This window comes from Seriola lalandi, unplaced genomic scaffold (genome assembly GCF_002814215.2).
Source record: "Seriola lalandi dorsalis isolate HSWRI2012SDOR001 ecotype SW California unplaced genomic scaffold, Sedor1 jcf7180002054920, whole genome shotgun sequence".
Lineage (NCBI taxonomy): Eukaryota > Metazoa > Chordata > Actinopteri > Carangiformes > Carangidae > Seriola > Seriola lalandi.
In genome coordinates, this window is record NW_019525472.1 from 338,171 (window position 1) to 361,980 (window position 23,810).

General features: G+C 40.9%; 1 protein-coding gene across 1 annotated transcript in view; it reads left to right on the plus strand.

Annotated features, from left to right (window-relative positions):
• Positions 1-22,237, plus strand: part of pgs1 (phosphatidylglycerophosphate synthase 1) — a 26,799-nt gene extending 4,562 nt beyond the window's left edge. The window contains exons 2-11 of the mRNA XM_023431284.2: positions 2,368-2,578; positions 4,275-4,352; positions 8,420-8,519; positions 8,602-8,791; positions 11,095-11,273; positions 13,043-13,242; positions 14,495-14,786; positions 15,224-15,372; positions 15,494-15,624; positions 21,614-22,237. Coding sequence (XP_023287052.1) covers positions 2,368-2,578; positions 4,275-4,352; positions 8,420-8,519; positions 8,602-8,791; positions 11,095-11,273; positions 13,043-13,242; positions 14,495-14,786; positions 15,224-15,372; positions 15,494-15,613 — 1,519 coding nt within the window. The 3' untranslated portion in view covers positions 15,614-15,624; positions 21,614-22,237. The remainder of the gene's footprint in view (positions 1-2,367; positions 2,579-4,274; positions 4,353-8,419; positions 8,520-8,601; positions 8,792-11,094; positions 11,274-13,042; positions 13,243-14,494; positions 14,787-15,223; positions 15,373-15,493; positions 15,625-21,613) is intronic.
• The last annotated feature ends 1,573 nt before the right edge of the window (positions 22,238-23,810 follow it).

Genomic DNA, 23,810 nt, shown 5'->3' on the forward strand with positions numbered 1-23,810 from the left:
ACTTTGTGGAACTTTCTCCCATCTCCCTACTGCATCTCTGGAGCTCAGCCACAGTGATCTTTGGGTTCTTCTTCACCTCTCTCACCAAGGCTCTTCTCCCACGATTGCTCAGTTTGGCTGGACGGCCAGGTCTAGGAAGAGTTCTGGTCGTCCCAAACTTCTTCCATTTAAGGATTATGGAGGCCACTGTGCTCTTAGGAACCTTGAGTGCTGCAGAAATTCTTTTGTAACCTTGGCCAGATTTGTGCCTTGCCACAATTGTGTCTCTGAGCTCCTTGGGCCGTTCCTTCGACATCATGATTCTCCTTTGCTCTGACATGCACTGTGAGCTGTAAGGTCTTATATAGACAGGTGTGTGCCTTTCCTAATCAAGTCCAATCGGTTTAATTAAACATAGCTGGACTCCAATGAAGGAGTAGAACCATCTCAAGGAGGATCAGAATAAATGGACAGCATGTGAGTTAAATATGTGTGTCACAGCAAAGGGTCTGAATACTTATGACCATGTGATATTTCAGTTTTTCTTTTTTAATAAATTTGCAAAAATTTCTACATTCCTGTTTTTTTTCTGTCAAGATGGGGTGCTGAGTGTACATTAATGAGAAATAAAAATAACTTTTTTGATTTTAGCAAATGGCTGCAATGAAACAAAGAGTGAAAAATTTAAAGGGGTCTGAATACTTTCCGTACCCACTGTATATAGTGTGTGTGTGTGTGCGCGTGTGTGTGTGCGCGTGCAATGAATGAATACACAGAACAATGACTTCTGACAATCAGCTTGTAAGTCACGTCTGAGGTTAACACTCTGCCCTGTCTTTATTTAATGTGGCTGCACTGTCAGACCAGATTGTATGATTTTATGTCAGAGACAAAGAGTAGAGCGATGACTGTGGTGTTGGGGTGAATTTAAGGACGCTGACAAAGAAAAACCAGACACATTGTCAAATCTTCTCATGGATCTGTGTCCTTAAAGATTAAATACAACCATTAATCTTTCAGTCGACTTTTTTGTTAAGCAAAAACACCACACATTTGCCGTTTCCATGATCGTAAACAGAAATCCTTCAGGTTTTGGACTGACAAACAAAACAAGACTTTTGAACTGGATTTGTACTGTCCCAGTGTGTTCATATGTTGGTGGGAAGCTCTGACATCTGATATCTGAGCCTGTTGCACCTGCAAGACAGCACAAAAACACAACACTTGTGAAACTATTGTTTTCCTGCGATACATAGCCGGCGTGCCCGTTTAGTCCGGCAGAGCCTCCGCAGGCAAGTAGGAAACAAGACTCGTCCATAATGATGTGGTGTTTATACACTGTAGAGCTATGGTATTTCTCATGAATTCATTATTCTGGAGAGCTTACATTCAACCCACACATCCAGCTGGGTTTCTGTTAAGACTTTTAAATGGGAGAAATGATAAAAACATCTGTTTGGGTTGGAGAAAAAATCTTTTCTTATGTGTCTGGACAGATGTGAGGGTGAAAAATAAAATGCTGGTAATTGGTGACAAAAACCAGAGAAAGTAACAGATACAAGCTAGGGCTGCATTAATGGATTACAATAACATCACTATCAATAAGAATAAGTTTACAGTTACATGTATGGATAATTATATGTAAAATAATCAGTTCACTCTTGAACTTGGAAACAGCAACAGTGTCAATCTGCAGTTATATGACATGATCGAAAGCTCCAGAGCAGCTACTAAATGGACCTTGTGATGAGACTGTTGTGTTAACCAATTAAGATGATGTTCAGTGCTGTGAACCGTGTGCCACTGTAATAACTCACAATTACTGCAATAACTAATTTTGTTAGTTTTTAGCTCCAGTTGGCTCTGAATCATCTCGATCCCACTGAAAACTGAAATATGATAACATCAAAATATTGTCCACTTCTTCTTCTACTAACAAGACTGTTTACACGCTGATGCTAAGCAGGTGTTACGTTGAGGGCTGTAGCTAATGATTACTTTTTTCTATCAATTAATCTGTCGATTATTTTCTCGATTATTCATTTGGTCAATAACATGTCAGAACACTGTGGAAAATGTCCCTGCCAAATGTTTTTAAATGTCATTTTAAAGTTAACTGTGACAGAAATCCACAGAAAGCAGAAAATATTCACATTTGAGAAGCTGAAACCAGATGATTTAGACATTTTCGTAAGAATAATTAAAACAATTATCAAACCGGTTTCTTGATTATTTTCGCTGTTGATCTATTAATCAACTAAGTGATAGAGCTCCAATATTTTTTACTCTGTCCCCCATCAGTCTGTTAGCACTTTGCTAATTAGCAACTAATTTTCAGCTGAACCAACATAAAAACAATTTCTTGCGATTCCCCTTGTTTCCCTCCAGCTCCTCCGTGCTGCTGCTGGCTCCCCTGCTGGCCGAAGCTGACCCGGCCCCATGTCGTGTCGCCAGGCCCACCGGGTCGGCCGGAGCTCAGGGCACAGACGGCCTCTGCTCCCACTTTCGATGGATGGCAGAGCATGTACCTGCCTTTCGGGTGCCGGGCACCCACATCCACATCCTCACATCACCCGACCAGTTCTACCAGGCCATGAAGGTCGGTGTCACTGTCAAAATAAAATGTTTGGTTGTGGAACGATTAAATAAACAAGTACAAAGGGAGCTGGAGTTAGAGGAATCGAAAGGCTGATATCTGCCAATGCTGATTGTTGGCAAAAGTGTTTGCTGTAATTGAGGAAGTATTATTTTCCCATCAGATTTTGATTAACCGTCAAACACATGAGTTGAAACACAACAGCTGACAAGAAATACAATAATTATTCAGCTCTAAAATGACTTCTCTATATTTCTACGTTACATCTAATTCTTGCTGGAGAAATTAACACCCAGAAATGATTTGTACCAGTTACAACAATCTTAAAAGAAAATCTTATTTTTCTTTGTGACTCAGTAAAAAGGTGAGTGAATTTACAGTATAAACGTACTTTCTTTTTTTTCATGTGGTCCCACACCTGCTGTGTGTCACCACATTGGAATCCTCTCATGCCTCCTCTAACTTTAGCCTATTCAGCTGCTCCAGGAACAACGAAACAGGAATTTGTTTCAGCTGATGTGCCGGGAAAGAGGCAGGAGCTTCCCTCATACAGAACCATTGTTTAAGCTCAGACAGAAAGACTTAGAGTTAAGTTGATTTATAGTTAATTTCAGAGGAATCTCCCTCCAAGTGTTGATGTATGTCCCTGATGTATTTGTGTCGCTGCGCATGATGAGTTTTAGAAACACTACATATAGTATAACCTCTTTTTCATGGTTATTTGAATCATGTGTGTGAGTGGGTGACCCGTGTGTGACTGGGTGTGTTTCGAAAAAAACATGTGATTTGTTTTATCAACACTTCCCCATACCTATGAAAATTGGGAAGGTTGCAATTGAATGGCTTTTTGTGTGTATTTATGACTTTTGGCACACACACGTACACACACGATCATGGATTGCTCAAGTAAGTTTTCAAGCTAAACGGCCAAACATTTGATGGTTCAAATGTGAGAAGTTTCAGCTTTTTCCCGTCTTACATGAAAAGACAATTCATTTCTTTTTGAATGAATTTCGTTGGTTGGATTAAACCCAGACACATCAAATTGGGCTTTAGGAAATATACATTTTTTTTAATGTTTTATAGCCAAACGATTAAGTCAAGAATGTAATCGGCAGTTTATCAATAATGTTAGTTGCAGTTGATGCTCAAGCTGTTGAAAGATGAGATTTAATTCAAAAACACGCCTTTCTTTCTGCCAAAAGAAATGGTGAAAACTGTTGAATGTTCTGTGGATTATCCAGAGAATTGTATTTACGTTCTGTTGAAGTTTTAATAATAATGATAATAATAATAATAATAAGAAGAAACTTTATAATCCTGTGAGAACCACAATCTAAATGTCTTTCACCTCCACTGGTGGCAGAAATCCCTGTGTGAGAAAGTGAGAAAATATATTTTCAAACCTTTGAAGCACCAAACATATGACAAAAAGACAATGACCATTTTTTAGTGTTTGAAAAGTAGATGTTTTGCAGTTGCTGTTTAGGGGCCCCTGGTGGCCTGAGTCTGCTCACTTTGCTCATGTCTCGTGCTTTTACTGGCAGTAAATGTACTTTCTGTTGAAAGTTTTTCATTTCGTAAATATCAGACCTTTGTGACCACATTTCGAACACCCGCATACAAACCTACAGCACACTCATTCTCTGTCATGATTGTTTGCTTTTTTTTTTTTTTTTTTTCTTTCTTGTCACTTCAGGCACGAATCAAGACCGCAAAGAGGCGAGTGGTGATGGCCTCGTTGTATCTGGGAACAGGTCAGCTGGAGCAGGAGCTGGTGAGAAAAACAGTGTTTGTGTGTGTGTGTGTGTTTGTATGCTTGACAGATTCACATTTAAGTGCACTGTTTTACAATTCTGGAGATTTTACTTGTGTAGTTTTGGTCAGGTGAGAACAATGCCATCTAAACACAGACGCGTGCCAAATAACTGGTCAGAGATGCCAGAAAATGTGAGTCAGAGTCCTCTTCCAAGAGAACCGCAGTGTGGTTTGTTCAGAATGAAAATGCACTCCAGGCCAGCTACAAGGAATGACCTCAAAATGCAAGGGTTTATGGGTATAAGGAGACCAGTGTTGGCATGTGATGGCCTGCTGTTCTTCATGCTTGGAAAGCCTAGCATAACAACATTAACCCAGAGTAAACCACAGTCTGGACTGATGCTCGTATTCTGCTGTTTTTTTTTTTCTAACTGGTACGAGCAGCAGCAGAGAGGCAGAATTACAGAAAAGGGCAGAGACGAGTCAAACATGCTTAATTACATTTAAAAGCATTCGAATCGACTTTGATTGCTCTCAAACTCTACAACCTCACAGGATGATGGATTACAAGAAATGTGAGTCATTAAGGTACAGCGGGTCCATGTGACCTTTATTTTAAAAACCAGGTTCGCTTGTAATTGGACACAATGAACTCGACTGCATTCAGTAGAAAAATGTGAGCACGGTTTGCGGTTTAGACTAAAGAATGAAAACTGCAGGTGTGATTTCAGCTCGAAGCCGGGATCCCAGGCTCGAACACAATGCTGGACTGATACTGACAGCCACACCTGTGCAGTGTATTTACTTAAGTGCAGGTGCAGGCACTGAAAATAATCTGGAAATGTACGTTTATTTTGATAAAACTATATCCAAAGGCAACTCATACTACTTCATAAAAGACAATAAAGACATTAATAATGGTACCCGCAGAGTTTTTTTATTTTTTATTACTAGTAACAGTGAAGTTCACGGACGCACGTGTGCACACCTGAGATTATGATGAACAATCCTGTCAACAGTTTCACACCATCTGGTCTACAGGTCGCGGTAATGTGCCAAGAAGTGTAGTGATGTAGCAACAAAAGGCAGGAAAGAGGAAGACGTCTGCAGATTGTAGCAGCGTGCTGGATTGAATGGTGCTAGATTTTTCAGGCCTTTACTAATATCAATATTTAGAAAAGGAAAGAAAATGTGGTTACGATATATCGGCCCTATGGTATTGTTTGTTTTGTTTTGTTTTTGGCGAAGATATACATGCTGACTATGCAAATGTAAGGTTTAGAAATCAACTTATCAGTCACCTCAGACCTAGCTGGACATTTCTGTATTGTAGCTTCTTGTCAATTATTGGTCGACATATACAGAACTGTGCCAAAACGTTTAGGCACTGAGAGTGTGACTGCTTTCAGAAATAATGTCATGAATAGTTTTTATTTACCAGTTATCTTAATACAAATCGCATTAAACAGTAAAAACCGAAATCCAATAATATTTGCTGTGACCAGCCGTTGCCTTTTTAAAACAGCAGCGGCCCTCCTCAGTACACCTGCACAGTGTCTCAAGGTACTTGGTGGGTCTGTTGCTCCGAGCATCCTGGACACAGTTCTTCTGTCTGTTCATGTGATCCCAGACTGAGATCAGGTTTCTGTCGGGGCCAGAACAACTGTTGCAGGACTCCTTGTTCCCCTTGTTTTTTTTACCACTCTGGCTGTATGTTTGGGCTCGTTGTCGTACTGCAGAATTAATTTTGGACTGATGAGACACCTAAAGAATCCAATCATCTAAATTGCCTGAAGCTTTACCGTTCTGTAGACGGACACAGATTTATCTGCAATAAGCCAATATCAGCCGATATATCAATATGGCCACATTTTTTCTTCTAGTTGGAGATTACTGCAGCTTTTACAAATGAGACACGAAGTTCAACTCCACAAAAAAATCTGTTGAAACTGTCCTCCAGGTCAAAATTTCTTTTATGTTTATAAAGAGACGTTTTGGTGCATGGTGTGCCGCAGTAAATTGGAGTGTTTATGCTGACAAATTTCATGCTTAATGTTATATATAAAATAAAATAAAATAACCAGTTTTTATGCTCTGATTTTACAGCCTTGTTAGAAACTCAAATGATTACTCTAAATTACTCGGCAAATCATGTTGTGGGTCACATGTGACCCCCAGGCCACGAGTTTGAGACTCCTGCTGCTTAAGATTCACTTAGAAGTAATAAGAGAACACAAACATTTTCCATCTAGATTTACCGCCAACACTTCAGACAAATCTTGCACAGCATTAAGACTGAATGCTGCTTCTCTGCATTAAGAGATAAACAGTTTTTCCTCAGAGCTCCCACTCATTGTCAGATTTGCTCCAGAGGAAACTTCCAGAGCTGGAAGTGCCGGTGGTGCAGACATCCCCAAAGAGCTCTCTACTGGAAAGAAGAAATGTTTTACTGGCACATAAACAGGCACTCTGGGGTGACGTGTAATGAATGCATTTGGGCACCAGATGCACAATTTATCCGGAGTAAAAAGAAAAGAAGCATTGGTTTGACATCAGGTGGGGAACAAACACCAAGTCGCCACAAATACAGACTCTACTGTCGCTACCAGTTTCCTTGTTGTGAGGAGTTAGTCATGCTTTTCCCACGCTCAGTAAACAGATAATAAAAGACGGCTAGTGTTTGATAAGCGATGGCCACTGCCAAGTAATCAATAATCATCTTTGTTTTGTGGCTCAGTCTTGTTCACAGATACACATGTAGTGAGACACAGAGAGAAAACACAAGGCTTTACCTGAAACCACAGCTACTGGATGTGTTCATTTTGCACTTAAACTATAGGTTACTGCAAGTTGGAGAGTTCCACAGAAATTAAGATAAGTAACCGTAGCTACCCGGCCCCGAGTCTGTCAGCTGTTTCCTTTGCAATAACAAGTGATGACGCTCGCTGAAAGCCGACAGTCAATGTCATCTATGTACAAACCTCAGTTTGTGGTTTGTGAACACTGTTGTAGAATAAGATGTGAGAACATGATCACAGACCACAGGAAGTCTTTTTGTCAACTGGTTGTTCCAAGTAAAATCGTGTTGACAGAAGTTTTCCATTTGAGTGAAAAGAGCTGAGCAGCTTGAAGATCTTTTAGTTTGATTGGAGTCTTAAAAATTACATTTACCCAAAATTCTGAGAAAATTAGTCGGCCGGCCTTCAACAAATGACTATCATGTGCTGTATGTTTAAATGTTCTCTGTATTATTTATTAAATCTTTTGTGTATAAAATGACAGAAAATGGTCAAATCATGCACCTCAAAAGTTCAAGGTGACATCTTGTTTTGCCTGAAACAGCAGTCCAGAACCTGAAGATGTTCAATTCATTTGAGAGGCTAAAAACAATAAATGCGTTGGATAGATGATTAATTGAGTATTAAAATAGTCTCTAGTGTTTTTCTCAATTAATCAGTTCATCTTTTTGGCTACAAATTATCAGAAAATTATGAAAAAGCCTAAAATTATAATTTCCTAGAGCCTGTGGTGAGATGTTTGAATGTCTTGTTTTGTACAGCCAACTGCACAAAACCCAGAGATAAACAATCCTCACATCTGAGAAGTTACAACAGCACAAGCCGGACATTTTTGCTTTGAAACATGACTGAAACGATAAACCGAAATAGTTGCTGATTTAATTTCTGTCAATTGAATAATGAACTAGTTGTTTCAGTTCTGTAAAAGTAGTTCTGCACAAGACCACTTTGTGCAGTGGATGGTTGAACACTTAACTTGAAGCTTATCTGTCAGATGGAAGCTATAATCAGATCGTCTCTTTGAGAAACTTTCCCACAATGCAGCAATTTGTTTTGTGTAATCTGGGGAACTCCACGAATGTTTGACATCAAAGTCTGTTTACAGGTCTGCACTTCTAATGAATATGTGAAAGAAGTATAAAGCCTTTTATGGCTCCAGAAATGCTGTGAAATTCTGATACTTTTTTTTTTTTTTTTAACTGTACATCCTGAGACTGGCAGCCGTGTTATAGAAGCACAATGCTGAGTCAGTGCAGCACTCATGTAATCATGTTTTGTTTTCATTCAGGTGGACTGTATGGAGGAAGCTCTACAACGCTCGCTGGACAACAGTCACTCTCCTGACCTGAAGGTCTCCATATTGCTGGACTACACCCGCGGGTCACGAGGTTGTTGCCGCTTTCCATGAGATCTCTTTGCAGCTGTTCAGCGCAGAGCACCGCGCTCATCATCCTTATGTTTAACGTGCAGGGCAGATTAACTCCAGGACCATGCTGCTGCCGTTGTTGCAGCGCTTCTCCTCTCAGATGCGGGTCTCTCTGTACCACACTCCAGACCTGAGGGGGCTGCTGCGGCTGCTGGTCCCTCAGCGCTTCAACGAGACCATCGGAGTCCAGCACATCAAAGTCTACCTGTTTGATGACAGCATAATCATCAGCGGGTATGTTTGTTCCTAGACAGAAAGTCTAGTCTGGCTGCACCTTGGTGTCAGCGTGACCGTTTCCCCCTCGCCACTGTCTGCTTTCACCCTTGTTTAATCTCGTTCTGGTCCACGGTACATTTGCATTCTCAAAGTGCAGGTGGTTAATGTCATTGCTCGGAAATGTTCTCGGCGCACATCTCGACGTATGCGGAGAAAATGGAGAGCAGTGGGTGTGCTCCAAAACCCAGTGGGCACAGCGCCGGTTTGTGCTCTCTGACTGTGGTTTCCACTCCATTTCAGTTCAGCACACAAAATGGCACACGCCGCTTTAACTGACCCGAGCCGTGAGCTCGTGGGGAAAGTAAACAATGTACCATGTGTCAGACAACGGAGACGAGTAAACACGTTCTGTATCGTCCAGAAATAGAGACGACCCCTCCCTTGTCCAATTGATGCGACGCACTGTCACACTAGTCCTGTTTGTCTGAGATACTGTTGGTCAAAGCAGAAGAGAATCGTCATCTGTGAGTTTTCTATTGTAAAAGGAAACATGATATAAAACAGTTAAAGCACAATAAATTCCACACAAGTTATTTTTATAGCAGCCGACCTTTGTCGGCCCCATTGTGGTGACGGTGATATCTCAGGAACGCCTTGAGGGAATTTCTTCAAATTTGGCAAAAACATTCACTTGAACTTGAGGACAAACCGATTTAGATTTTGATGGTTAAAAGTCAAAGGTCACGGTGACATCACAATGTTCTGCAGCAACACTTGACACTGTGGTGATTATACAGATCAGATGTGTGTAAAGTCTCCATGTCTTAGAATTTGTAGCTTCGTCACACCAACGTCCATATGTGAAGCTTTGTCGCGTGTCATGGCTCCAGTTTTGTGATGGTTGTAAACTGTAACTTGCTAGTTTTTCAGACTGTGTTTTGGTGCTAATCATCCGCGACAGCCATCAGTCCGTGCTGTTTTAAACTGGGCTAACAAAAGACTTATGGTTGACTAACTCTAAAAGACACTAAATCGACTTGAAGAGGTAAATGTTTGGACGTAACCTGACACGCCACATGGTTTGTTACACACAGTCATCTGAGAGGACTTTGTTGGAAACTGGAAAAGGGCAGGGACCTTCAGTACTTGGTACTTGTCAAGTGATCTGTTTGTCTATGACTGTCCGTCACGTGCTAACTTCAACCAATCAGATTCTGCATCCTTCCTGTGAAGCCACTTGGCACATCAAACTCTGTCCTCTACTGTCGATGAAGAAATACCCCCGAGTTCTGATATAACTGATGCTACAGCAGCATCTATGCAAACGTCTTTAGGAGCCGCCATTGTTGTTAGAAAACACGCCTGTAGCTGCCAGTGTTTCCTCCCTCATGGGACGTTGATTGGTCAGAAGCTCTGTGCTTTGGCCACAAGCCAATAGCTTGGATCCCCGAAGATGGATTCCCGCTTGTGAGAGATACAGCTGCCTTGTAAGGTCAGTTTGGACCGAGTTATACTAGAAAAGAAGAGACGTCCTGTCCGACCACCTCGGATAAGTGTTTATAGTTGATCCGAGGAGCCACACTCGAAGGTGGCGGGAAAAGCCAGCTGTGATGACAGTTTTTAAACAGGGGGATAACAGCACACATTTCCAGGCAGTCTCCCTCTCTGACGACATTCATAGTTTTGCAAATAGTTTCAAAAAGCTCAAGCAACAGTCTGATGTTGTGAGTAAAATGTAATTGTCTAGTCTTATGTTTGGTCCTCATGTTGTTTACATGGTTTTCTCAGGGCTAAATTCAAATGGAAAAGGTCGTACTGTCTCTGGCAACACTCGCAAGCAAAGTCAAAAGATTCAAATTAGCCACAACACCCCAACAGACATTGTTTTACCATGTTTAACTTCACCCTTTAGTTCAGCAACCGTACAATGTAAATACAACAAGAAGTGCTAGCACAACATCTACACTTCCTGCTGCTGTTGGGCAAACAGGGATTCAAGGTCATACCTGCTCTAACACACATAGATCCATGTTTGCAAGATTGAAGAGCATGAGCACAAAAAAGTGTAAGAAAAATGTCTTGAATGTTGTTTTCTTCTCATGTTTCCATGAGGCGTTTACCAATAACATGCATGCATGATTTTTTCCCAACTGCAGTTCAGAGTTTGAACCGATCAGATCACCTTATTCAGATGGACCTGGCTTCACAAGAAATGTTTAGAAATTTTTAGAAACACGGAATGTGCTATGAAACACGCCTTCATCCGTCTTCTTCCTCTTTCCTCCTTTTCCCAAAATGCTTCCTCTGCTCCCTTGTTGCAGGGCCAACCTGAGCGACTCCTACTTCACCAACAGACAGGACCGCTACGTGCTGCTGGAGAACTGCAGGGAGGTCGCCGACTTCTTCTCCGAGCTGGTGGACGCCGTGGGAGACGTCTCCCTGCAGCTTCAGCCCGACGACTCGGTCACCATGCTGGAGGGCATGGTGCACCCGTACAAAGGTAACACAAGCGCGCGTGTGTGTACACAGGCGCATGTTTACCCCCCAACATGTTTTGACACCTCACGGTCAGTTACGGTGGCACCTGCCCGGGTTTCAGCAAGAGGAGCCGATGGATTTCACTAATGGAGCTTGAAAGCTTAGACAGGCGAATAAATGATGGTCGGACTGTGTGTGAGTGTGTGTAGTAAGAAAGATGTAGAGAGCTCTTGCGGTTGGCCAGTCATGCAGCCGGATGTGAAATTGTCAGGATTTTTTTCGGTACACACACACACACACACACTCGGACAGTGTGTCCGTAACTCGAGCGCAGACTGCCAGGATGTTAGTTTGAGGGATGAATGACATCATGTCTGCAGGACCGGTCCGCCGTGGTAACGAACACCAGGAATAGAGTTGTGATGTCACGGTGTTGCTGGAAGACGATATGTAGTGGGAACTGCACACACACGCATGGTTAGTTCAGAAACACACACACTGGTGAAATTCCAATGAAATCTAATTTGTGGGGATGACAGAGAAGATTTGTAACTGATAATAACCAATGAGGTGTCCTGATGTACAATAATAACACATGAGGCAATGTTATGGCCACTTAATGGTTTCTGCAGCCTCTTCGTTGAGCCACACGCTTCTTTTCATACTACAGTCGGGCTGCTGATAAAACTTGCATCACACAGACCCAGAAACCATGAATTCATTCATTCACAAAGTACTGATGCTGTGCAGTTACCTGTAGTTTAAAGAGTCAGTACACACACATTTTCTCACTCATCTCTAGTGGCATCAGGTCTGATCAGGAGACTCTCCAGACATTTTCCTTCACATTATTTATTCAGCGATTTTTGTTGTGGGATTATCATTATGTTTGATTTGGTCCTAACTGTAGAGGCAATTTTGCCACAGTCTGGACACCCTCCAATCTCAAACTTAGCTCTTTTATACAGTGACTATCAAATACACGTTTAAGCAGACAGTTCAACTTTCATCCAGGGTACAAAGTACGTTTATCTCGCTTAATCATTAAGTGTACATTATTTGCAGAGATCAGTTCATACGGTTTGTTCATACATTAAAAGAGAACATCCAGTCCGATTAAAAGAAAACGTTACATGAAATGGAGGAAAACACATTACACTAACCAATCAGGGACAAGAGATAAATTCATCCTGCTGAAGTCATTTTTAGTTTACATGGATGTTGCGGTTGCTAGAAGCAGTTAACTTAGTTTTTTCCAAACAAAAATATGTTGATTAAAGAGTTGTCGTTTCTCGGGGCGTCTTGGTGGCCGAGTGGAGCCACATGTTTTCCGTCTGGCTCTACTGTCTCCATGACCGGTCGGCTGAAACGACAGTAAACTGATGGTTAAACTGATAACCTGAGCTGTCGTGCTGCTCTTTAGCTGAGGTCGTACGTCTGCTTCATGCGTCTCCACACACTATGCTGGACCCTCGTTGGTATAATGCAGTCCTGAGCCCCTAACCTAAAGCACTCCAACCCCTACCCCTAACCTGAACCTCAATCTCACCTCAACCTTAAAACCAGAACTTTACCTTCAAATTGTCCTTTGAATAACGAGAACAGGCCAAAATGTCCTCGCTACCGTGGTTTAAAACCAAAGTTGGTCCTCACAGAGATAGTGGTACCGTCCTCACACACACTTACTCAGAGCCCACAACACTGTGACCCCATCAGTTTGACCACCTCCCAGTGTCCCGACTTATCTCTGTCTATGTGTATACTCATGTTTTGAACTTCCACGGCAACCAGGCAACAGGCAGGACTTCTCAGCAGTGGCGCGGAAGCGGATCATGGAGGTCATGAACACGGCTCACATGAGGCAGCGGCTGCTGAACCGGTCTGAGGACTCTGAGGACGAGGGGATGAGCGAGGGGGAGGACGACACCTGGGTGTTCCCTCTGGTCCAGATGAAACCTCTGGGCATCCAGGTGGACGAGCAGGTCACACAGGTGAGTCCCCACACCATGACGACCTCTGAATTGCTGAGTCATATTTGGAGCTAAAATCAACAAAAACACAAGTTTGGCAGCGTAATGCTGCTGAATTTGCCCTTATGCTTGTTTTTCCTCAGCAACAAGTAATAAATATCACTTGTTAAACATGTGACTTACTCAAAGCAGTGTGACTAATAAACCATGGATAAATATTTGAACATTAATTCAGGGTTTATTAGTCACATATTCTGGGAATGAACGCAATAACATGATCACCAGTGCAGTATAATGTAATTCAATACAAGAGCACAAACTGGAATCGGCACTATTTGTCTCAGCAAACATTTCGAGAGGAGACTTTGAGTGTTATATTTATTTACATTATTTTGTAGCTGATTTTATTGGTTGCTTTGATCTAACTGATGATGATGCAGCTGTTCTTAAACACAGCCGTTGTGCTGCTTTGCTTCCTGTAAATTGTTTAGGGGTTAAAGCAGCGTTTCATATAAGACTCATCACTTTTCGGTTTTGGGATATTTAGCTTGTTTTTAAAAGGAGTAAATCTGTTTAAAATTCTAACCAGATTTTGTTTTCCCATGCACTCAGATGTTGTTGAGGCTGACCACTGTAGTTTACAGAGAACAAAGTTTCCTTGTGTGAGTGAAGAAATACATAAAACTATTTTCAACTTCATAGTGGTTGCATTGGAAGCTGTAACGTTTTTGAAAATCACAATTGTTTTGTAACATGGACGATTCGATTTTCACTTGTTTTTAATTATGAGAAAAAATACCAATAAATTCCAGATTTTTAAATTATAAAAAGTAAAAATAATGACAATTTATCAAATATCCAACATCATGATCCTTTACAGACCTACATTTACTCAATTTCAGAAATAAATAATCTGAATATCATATAATTAAACTGACAAAACTTCAGTTCACTCAGCCCAAACTCCAGTCAAGAAATCCATAAGTTTAAACTTGTCATACTGTTAATTAATTCAGACAAAAAAATCAAACATGAAGAAAGAAATGAAATGTCCTGGTGTATTGAACAACATGGTAATGATTAAACTGACAATATGATATAGAAATCAGACCACACTGCTCGGCTCTATAACGACCCTCATGTGTAAAGCTGTAATAAAACTCTTTGCCACGGTGAAACCACAGCAACAAACTCTATTTTTCACAATGTCAGGAATTAGAAACAAGCCTGTGACTCGTTTTTCTTCACCCTCTGTCTCGCACCGAACCTCCAGCGTTTGCTGACAGACGCCGGGCCAGACTCCACTGTGTTTCTAACATCAGGTTACTTCAACCTGACCCGGGCTTACATGCGGCTGGTGCTCGGGGCCGGAGCCAGCTACCGCATCCTCACCGCCTCCCCCGAGGTCAACGGGTTCTTCGGGGCCAAGGGCGTCGCCGGAGCGATCCCCGCGGCCTACATCCACATCGCCAGACAGTTTTACAACCGGGTGTGCCAGCTGGGCCAACAGGAGAGGGTACACCTGCACGAGTACCACAGAGCACAGTGGACCTTCCACGCCAAAGGTGGGAGGAAACAAAAGGGCACAAACACATTCATTTTCTGTGGATCACTTATTCCAGCACAAACTCCCACAATTCAACATGTCTTACTAAATATTACAGTCTAAACCAGGGCTCACCATCCAGATTAGTTGTGTTTGGCTCAGTGAAAATAATAAAAACACATCACTCTCACTGTTCTTCTCCCTGCTCTGCTGTTCTTGTGGTCACGGCGGTATGTAGCGTGAGAGACGACGGCTTGTACAGTCATTCTCTCGTGGCCTCAGGACAAGGATGTACACTCACTCTCTCTCATACTTTGGGGTTTTGGATCTACGTTGGGGATTTCTGCATGTGCTTCCTTTTAGTTGTGGTTTGGGCCGACAGAAATCCCTGCTGGAAGCGGCTCTCTGAAGCATTACCTCCTCACCGGCTCACTCCGCTTCTCCTACCCGCTACAGGTCTGTGGTATTACCTCCAGGGGCAGGATCGGCCTTGCCTCACTCTAATTGGTTCCCCTAATTTCGGTTACCGCTCGGTTCACCGTGACCTGGAGGCCCAAATCGCCATAGTAACGGAGAATGAGGAGCTGCAGAGCCAGCTGCAGGAGGTCGGCTGCTTTTTTCTTTTTCTTTTTTTTTTTTCCTATCTAACCACAGTGAGAAGTGATGATGAATGACTGAGTAAATCTTTACTGAACACACACCTGTGTTTCAAACTCCGTCTCTCAGGAGCAGGAGATGTTGTACCAGCGCTCCACTGAGGTGTCCAGCTCCACGTTCGAGCGGCCAGACCGCCACGTCAAGCTGTGGGTGAAACTAGTGACCCCCTTCATCAAGAATTTCTTCTGAGACGCCATCAGGTGCAAACACACGGACATGTACACACTCATGAAACATAAAAAAAAACCCCCACAATTTATTTATTTTTTGTTAAAGGACAATTCTGGTTTATTAAAGCTGAAACAAATCAAATATTGCCAGAAACGTGAGCAGTGAGGTTTTAAAGCTACACTTAAATATATTTTTATGTTGTTATGTGAAAAGAGTTGCTCGTAGTGACAAACCTGACAAGAGTAATTACCGAACTCTGCAGCTCCACTTTTCAGAAGCAGCGTGACACAGTCAGCAATTAGCTGGTGAACATAGTGGAGCATTGATTTCGCCTTGATTCCAGCCTTTTCGATTTTTTATTACTCACTGTTTTCTTTTTTTAATATACAAGGAACAATTTGACTTTTGGGTGGATCCACCTGATTTTGCCAAACAAGAAATAAAGTAAACAAAAATGCAAAAACACACACACTCGTTACGATTCGCTAACAAGGTCAGATTGTAAAGCAAAATCATGTATAAGATGATAATATGTCAGTGTTGTGCTTTCAGTTTCTTTGTGATGCCCCTTTGTGGCAAAACAAACAATGAATACTCCTTTAAAACAGGTTATTCTCTCAGAACGTCTATTTAAAGAGCAGCTTTAACTTCTGACCTACAGCACGTAACGTATCTGTACACAAACAATTCCTGTGGCATTAGGGATGAATGCAAACTTCTGTTGTTGAGCGTTCGCTGTGTCTTCATTACTGTGGGAAATAAAATGTTGAGACTGATGTACTAGATTTCAACTACAGGTATGACTCAGGTTTGATTCCCTTTTATCTCCTCGTCTTCCATTGAATTAATAAATTAAAAGAAACATTAAAAGTGGGTTTATTTGTAGAATTATAGATTATAATTTCAGGGCAGGTGCTTCTCATCCTAACACAAGTCACGTGTCATCATCGCGGTCCATTATAGCTCAATGTTTAAAGCTTGATTTGATTCACAGACTTCTCTGTCTCTTTAACTAAAACTACGTTGTCCCACACGTTGGTACAATAAACTGCTTGACTATCGATTACTTGATTGATACAAATTTAATCGGCGTCTATTGTGATAATTGAGTAATTGTAACGGTACCACTTAGGCTCAGTCCTTACCGCAGCGGCCCGGGTTTGAATCCAGCCCGTGGATCTTTGCTGCATGTCATTCCCTCCCCAACCTTCCTGTCTCGCTCTCACTGTCTCTGTCACATTAAATAATGTTGAATGATGTTTCTATCGTCTCAAATGTGAAGAATTGATGCTCTTCTTGGTCACACATGATACTAAACTGACTACATCCCGGGCTTTTGTCACTTTGGTCTGTGGGAAATGATACCAGGCTTAATTTTATAAACAAAACGATTAAGCAATTACTGAAGATAATCGTTAGTTGCAGCCCTACAGCTTCACAGCACTGTCACCTTTTTTACATTATGATAATTTAATAATATAATCCTAACTTGTAAATCACTCTGCAACTAACAATTACTTTTATGCATGTCTTTAAAGTCAATAAATAATATAATCCCAGAGCCCACGGTGACGTATTTAAATAACTTGGTTCATGTGAGAAGAAGATTTTTCTGTGACACAAAGAAAAGCAGCAAATCCTCATATTAGAGAAGCTGGAAATGTTTGAAAAATGACTTCAGTTAATTATCAAAGTAGCTGATGGACTGAATTGTCTCCTGAATGAATGAGTGAATATGTTTAATCAGAGTTATCATAACCGATACAAAGAGAGGCCAAAGCATAAAACCGTGCTGCTTGTAATAAGGAGGGTTTTCCTTTTTAAAGGACGTGCATCCCTGCTTTGTTTCCGTTGTTTTTATTCAGATTTTGTCTGTGATTTTTTTGCTTAGTAGACAAAATACAGCCTTGAACATACTGTACAGAAACACACACACACACACACACACAGTAAAACAGGCTGTGGCTTCGTAGAAATGTCTGCAGTCATTGTGGTGAGTCCCAAATCACAGGTCCCGTCCTCGTCTTCCCAGCAGCCCAAATCACCAAAGTGAGAGCAGGGACAGCGTGTCGGCTGATTCACTCCTGTCATGGAGTGAGTCAGCGCGGTGTTATGATGATGATCTGTCAGTGTGGTCTGTGTTACCGTGGGTCCTGTCAGGACTTGGCGAGGTAGTGTCAGAGGGTTCAACCTGAAGCAGACTCAGGAGGCTACTTGTGCTCATGTTGGGGTGGGGGGTGGAGGGGTGGGGGGGTGAAGTTTTAGTTTGAGGGAGAGATAGAGACACATAAAGTACTCACTCTGAGAGGAAGATATTTTCAGTTTATAAACTCAAGTTCTGGGCAAAGAGAAATCTGTCAAGATCTCGGCGTCAGATTGTAGGAAAGCCACTTAGCATTTTTCTTTTTTTTTTGTTGTTTAAGTTTCTGAGAACAGGAAACGTTATGGGCTGGATAATGATGGTAAATGGGCGGTGTCTTATCGTTACCTGGACAAAAAAAAAACCAAAACACTCGTGTGATCTGTTGCCAGAAGGAAACGGTTGTAAATAGATCACCTTTCAGGACTTGAGCATTATTCACCAATGTGCACACGGACGAAGTGAGAATACCTCTCAACCCATGACCAGCACAGGAACACGTTTAGACCCATTGTTGGAAAGACGTGTGGAAGTCCTCTTGTTACTGGCAGGGTGACGCACAGGGGCCGTGCGAGACTCCACAGAGGCCTCGGGCTGAAGGTCGTGTTGACCTCTGAAATGTTTAGTTAACAACAGAAAAGCCGTCTTCAGTGTCACTGACACTGATACACAAACCGCTGATATTTAATCACAACCTTCACTAACTGTTAAAATCAAATCAGTCTGAACAAACAGAAAACTTTAAAAATTTAAAATTCTTTCTTTTAAAGCCGATTCTTGAATGTTGTGTACTTATTTTTTTTTATATTCACATGGCACCAGAGTAGAGAAGTGTTGAGTTCTTATATATCTACTATTTTAAAAAGCACAGGTGCCAGAGTTTTGGCTGAAAGACGCTGTGAGAATTGTTTCCTTCACCTGCTAACTGACGCTGATTTAAGCTGCCGGTATATTCCATCATTCAGGAAACCCCCACCCCCTAACCCTTTCCGATGTTTTTGTCTCTTTCCGATAATTTCTGTAACTTTCCGAAACTGACAATCCGACATTCACACCCACGCTATGCTGGTCAGCAGTGGAGGCGAGGAAGGAGTCGAGGTTTTTCATTTTTAATTCTTCACACAATTTGAACTATTCCTGCCAATTTTAACGTTAACAGTCAAGTCCCACACTCTGACAGTCTTCCAGGAGAGACTGTCTGAAAAAATGATGTTGTGTCTCCTCGCTCTCTGTGATGGTGGGTTTTCAATCCGCCTTCAAGTGTGGCTCTTTGGAAAAACTTTAAACACTTTTGTTTTTGGACAGCACGTCTAACCATCTAGTTCTGATGGAGCTGATTTAAAGTTACTTGTGTTTTTCCGGCAGGATCATTGTTAAAGACACAGTCTGGAGGAGAAACTCTGTTAAAAGGATAAGGCTGGTGATTGTATATATTTTTCTTTTTGTCAACAAATCCCATGAAAAGACCAAAACCACCAATGATTTGATTCACATCAAAAGTATTGTCTATGTATGAAAAGCCTGATGTACCTTTTTCCCTCTGTGCCACCGTTGCACTGGCTGACATGTTCCTTCATTACGCCGAACATGGCATTGTAGTTTACTCTGACTCAGTCCCATTTACTTTATTTGTTTCTCCATTAGCTATTAGCAGGGCTAAAAAATAACCATGAATTTCACTTTTATGCACATGCACATACATTAATAAATACACATAAAATAAAACAAGGTACAGCACTTTCTGTGATATAATTACCCAGTTTACAAACACAATATAGAACCAAACTTTTTCCCAGCTCTATTCTTGTTATAATGAACTTTCTAAACTCAGAGTGGCTTTCAATCTGTCTGCGACTGGTTAAGAGTTGCTTTCTGAAAGTTCAGGGATGTTCTGATAAACTGTGATGGATTGTTCCACTGATGAAAGAGCACCAAATGTGTATTAATTCACGATTGGAAATAGTCCCTAACAAATGCGCTGTTTACTCTTGTTTGAGAGCCATCTGACTAAAGCATCCAGCTGTTGGAGGAAATTACTATGACCTGTTTCCAAAGGTTTATCCTGTAACTAAGAGGTTTGGGGCTGAGTGCCACAGACAGGCAGGGAAGTCTAAAAAGTATTAATAGATGGACTAAAGCTTTGCTTGTTGTGCTCTTTTTAATAGGATTCATTGACAGTAAGAGAAACGCCTTTGACATAAATGATCAGTTCCAGCAGTTTTAGTCCATATTTTTGTCATTAACATGATTTATGAAGGAAAATCTGTTTTAAATTCACGCAGCAGGAGAGAAAGGCCAGAAGTTTTTGATCTTTATTAAACACTAACCACTAAACACAGAGTTTTTTCTGTTGAATTATAATCTTGAACATATTGTATCATTTTATATGTATAATATCTGTAAGGATCTCTTTCTTTGCCCTAACTGAAACTGTCAACCTGACATTTGATTTACAAATGAACAACATATGCTCCTGAGGTTCACAACTGATTAGTTTTTATTTGGGTTAAAACAAATACATTTACTTTGTATTATTGCTCTGCATGCTTGTAAATGTAACTGTAAATGTTTTTTAGGACGACCAGAGCTACAGATATAAAAAAAAAAATAAAAAAATCAAATGCATATGTAGAAATGTTTACGTGACCAGTCCCTATTAAACCATTAAATGAAAAAAATAAATTATCACAAATTTAACACAAAATATATGAAAGAAATAACTATATATTTACTATTATTTTACTCCCTGTCTTTGTATTATCCCACGTATTTAAACAGGTCTGTGATTTGTTAAATTCCATATTTTAGGATCATTTCTTCCTACTTTTTCGCCAGCACAGAAACATTCATGGAAAACAGGCAGTGGATTAAATAACCTCTGCCCCGCTCTGAATGTTGTCCACTGGGAGTGTCCGTAGAGCAGTTTGTTCACACTCCCTCATGTTTTGTATCCGTCCAGCATTGTGAGCTGTGTACATTACTGCTTATCTCTTTTTTTCCTGACAGAGGAAAAAACAAAACGCAACCCTCCAACAATAGCTTTGCCGGTTAAAAGGATAAAAAAAGTCCTTATCGGCAGCGCAGGCCGTCTATTGTTAGAAACTAATGACAACAGGTTGGAGCCTCTCCAAACTGTTTTCACAGTCATGTTAAACGGTCCGCTCTGCAGGGTTAAAACACAGCTGATGTCCCAACAACAGCATGAATCCCGGCTCAACAGGCTCACGTGGTTGTGCTTTGACCTGACTGCTCTCTAGTGGCCAACCTGAGATTTCCCACTGTGATTTTATGCCCTGAACCCAGCCCCTGTGTGTGCCTCTAATACAGTGATTCAAGTTTGAGGTATTTATTAAACTAAACCAAGATCTTTCGAAATCCAATATCATTTCAATCATACAAACAGGATTTGCAGGTTGGTGTTGGAGAATTCTTTAAAACTGTAGCATGTGATGTGATGATGAGACACTGGGGCTGAAACAAGTAGTGGATTGATCAATTAGTCGAGACATGTACAGGTTGTAGCTTTTCAAACGGCAGGATCATATATGATATTAAAATGCATATTTTTGTGTTTTGAACCTTTTTCCAACATTTTTTGCTTTTGAATCAAGACGATAATCATAAGTCGCAGCGCTTGACGACACCCTGGGTTTTGAAAGAGAAACAGATGCTCGTGTCTCTAATGTGAGACATAACTTGACTAAGACTAAACATAACGGCGCCGTGTCATGTCCTTTATGCCAGTCTGTAGCCGTCACATGACGTCCTTCATGATAACCACAACACATTCACTCATACCAGACACTGTGGTGCCATCGATAAAGACTCGACTGAATACTGAACACGTCTCTCTGCGCTTGTGTTTTCACGTTGTGCAGGAGGCGGGTGGTGCAGATTCCCTCGGCCCTGAGGTTGGTGATGTCTTGGTGGAGGTCGGGCCGCTCCTGCAGACGGCACAGTTGGACACGCTTGGCATGCTGGGAGTCTGCTTCTTCAGCTTCACCCGAGCTACAACCCTCATCAGTGACACACACACACACACACACACACGCACACTAACAGAAGCAGATATATGTGGTGAATTCAGCAGGTAAAATGTCTTGATTTTAATTCAAGCTCCAGATCCTGCATACAAAATCTTTTACTCCGTTAGATTGTTTATATATTAAGACTTGGCGTCGTTACACTGTGGATTTCTGGTTTTGTATTACTGACTACAAGCAGTTTAAAAATATCTACTTCTACTATTGTACATACATCTCTACAGGTACATGTTGCATGTATAAAAAGCAATAGAGACTTCATCAGTGAGTGTCCCTGATGGTTAACAGACGGGTGTGGTGAAGCATTACGATTCCTCAAAGAGCCTTAATAATAGTTTTTAAGAGCTCGTCGAGTGTTTACAGCTCTGCCCGCAGTGGTAATCAAAGTTCAACTGTACAGCGTCTATGTGTTATTATCTTTGTAAATTAAAGGATGATGTGGTTAGTTTTTAAAAACGACTTCAAATGTGTGAGTTTTAATTTAGTGCAATGGGCGATTTTTACCCTCGTCGTCGTAGCAACATATTATTTTAAAAGTGTAGATCATATTGGAATACAGACGCCAAAGAATCCTGTTTTAAAGCTGGATATAATCAATATTTTTGCTATAAAATGTGAGTGTGAAAGGGGTCGCTCATAGTAGTCTGTAGTTCCTCTCTGCTTTTTAGCATCTTTCAGCTCATTGTTTTGGTTTTCCAGCCATGAAACTTTACTGTTTTGGTTCCCACAGGTCTCTATTTATTGAAAAGGCTCTAAAACCAAATCAATCACTCTAAATGTTGCTGTATAAATAGATAAATAGGCAACTCTTTTCATAACAAGTTCACCATAACAACTTAAAACATATGTCTTTGTTTACAGTTTCTTTGCTGCCCCCAAGTGGCCAAAAAGTCAGTTATTGCAGGTTTAAAGCAACAGGAAATACTTTTTGAATAAGCAGTACATTCCAGTGTCAGGTAAACTTAATTTCATTTTACATCCTCAAAAAGTCATCTATACAGAAAGATATACAGTTGATAAGGCAAACTCGTTAGCAAACAGTTGTTTATTTACACATCCAGAAGTTACAGAGCAATGTTATCGTTCATTTGGAGGCGTTTGTTTCTACCTGATGAATTTAAGTCCAACATTCACTCACTCTGGTTTTAGCCTCGAACTCCCGAGGGGAAATATCTTGCTATTTAGCTGCTAAATGCTCCACAAGCTGGTGATCACGCTTGTTGTCTGGTGCTGGACAGGTGGAGTCACTGGCTTTTCTTTTAGAGAAAAGAGAGAGTTAATCAAGATGGTGAAGTTGTGAACGTGAGACTTAAAAACTGAGCTGAAACTCGCTATAGAGCTCTGTATCTGATGCTGCAGATTCATTACTACAAGCAAGACTTTCACATTGTCATTTGTTACATTGTTATAAAAAAATATTGATTATAGCTGCTTTAAAGTTCCTGAAGACATTTATAATACTTATATATTTATGATTTGGAAAAGCAGGTATTATTCAGGTATTATTTAGTGAGTCAAGAACTCAGCTAATCTGCTTCATCAGGACTGTGGGTGTGATTTGATTAAACTTGAGTTGTAGCACATACTGTTATCTGCTCGGCCTCGACACTGACGCTTTCATCTCCTTATCAAGAGTTTAAAACCTGACAACAGTGGGGAAATGATCAGATGTAGATAAGAACAGCAGGAAGTAACTGGGAGGGAAAAATGTCGACGTGTGTGACAACAAACATCTGGTGTACATAAGATACAGTAGTTTGATTTTTCTGATTGAGTGCACTGATAGAATTCATCAACACTGTGTTAAAATATTGTGTTGTAGCAGCACGGTTACATCTGATAAAGATTAGATAAGCATTTCCAGAGCTACAACAAGTCACTTAATCAGCTTGACTGACAAAAAAAAAAAAGAAAAATTGCAAATAATTTGAGATCTGATTGTTTACATGATTTCACAATCAGGACAAAATTTGCTGATTCCGGCTTCACAAATGGGAAGATTTTCCACTTTTCTCTGTTTAATATTATTTGA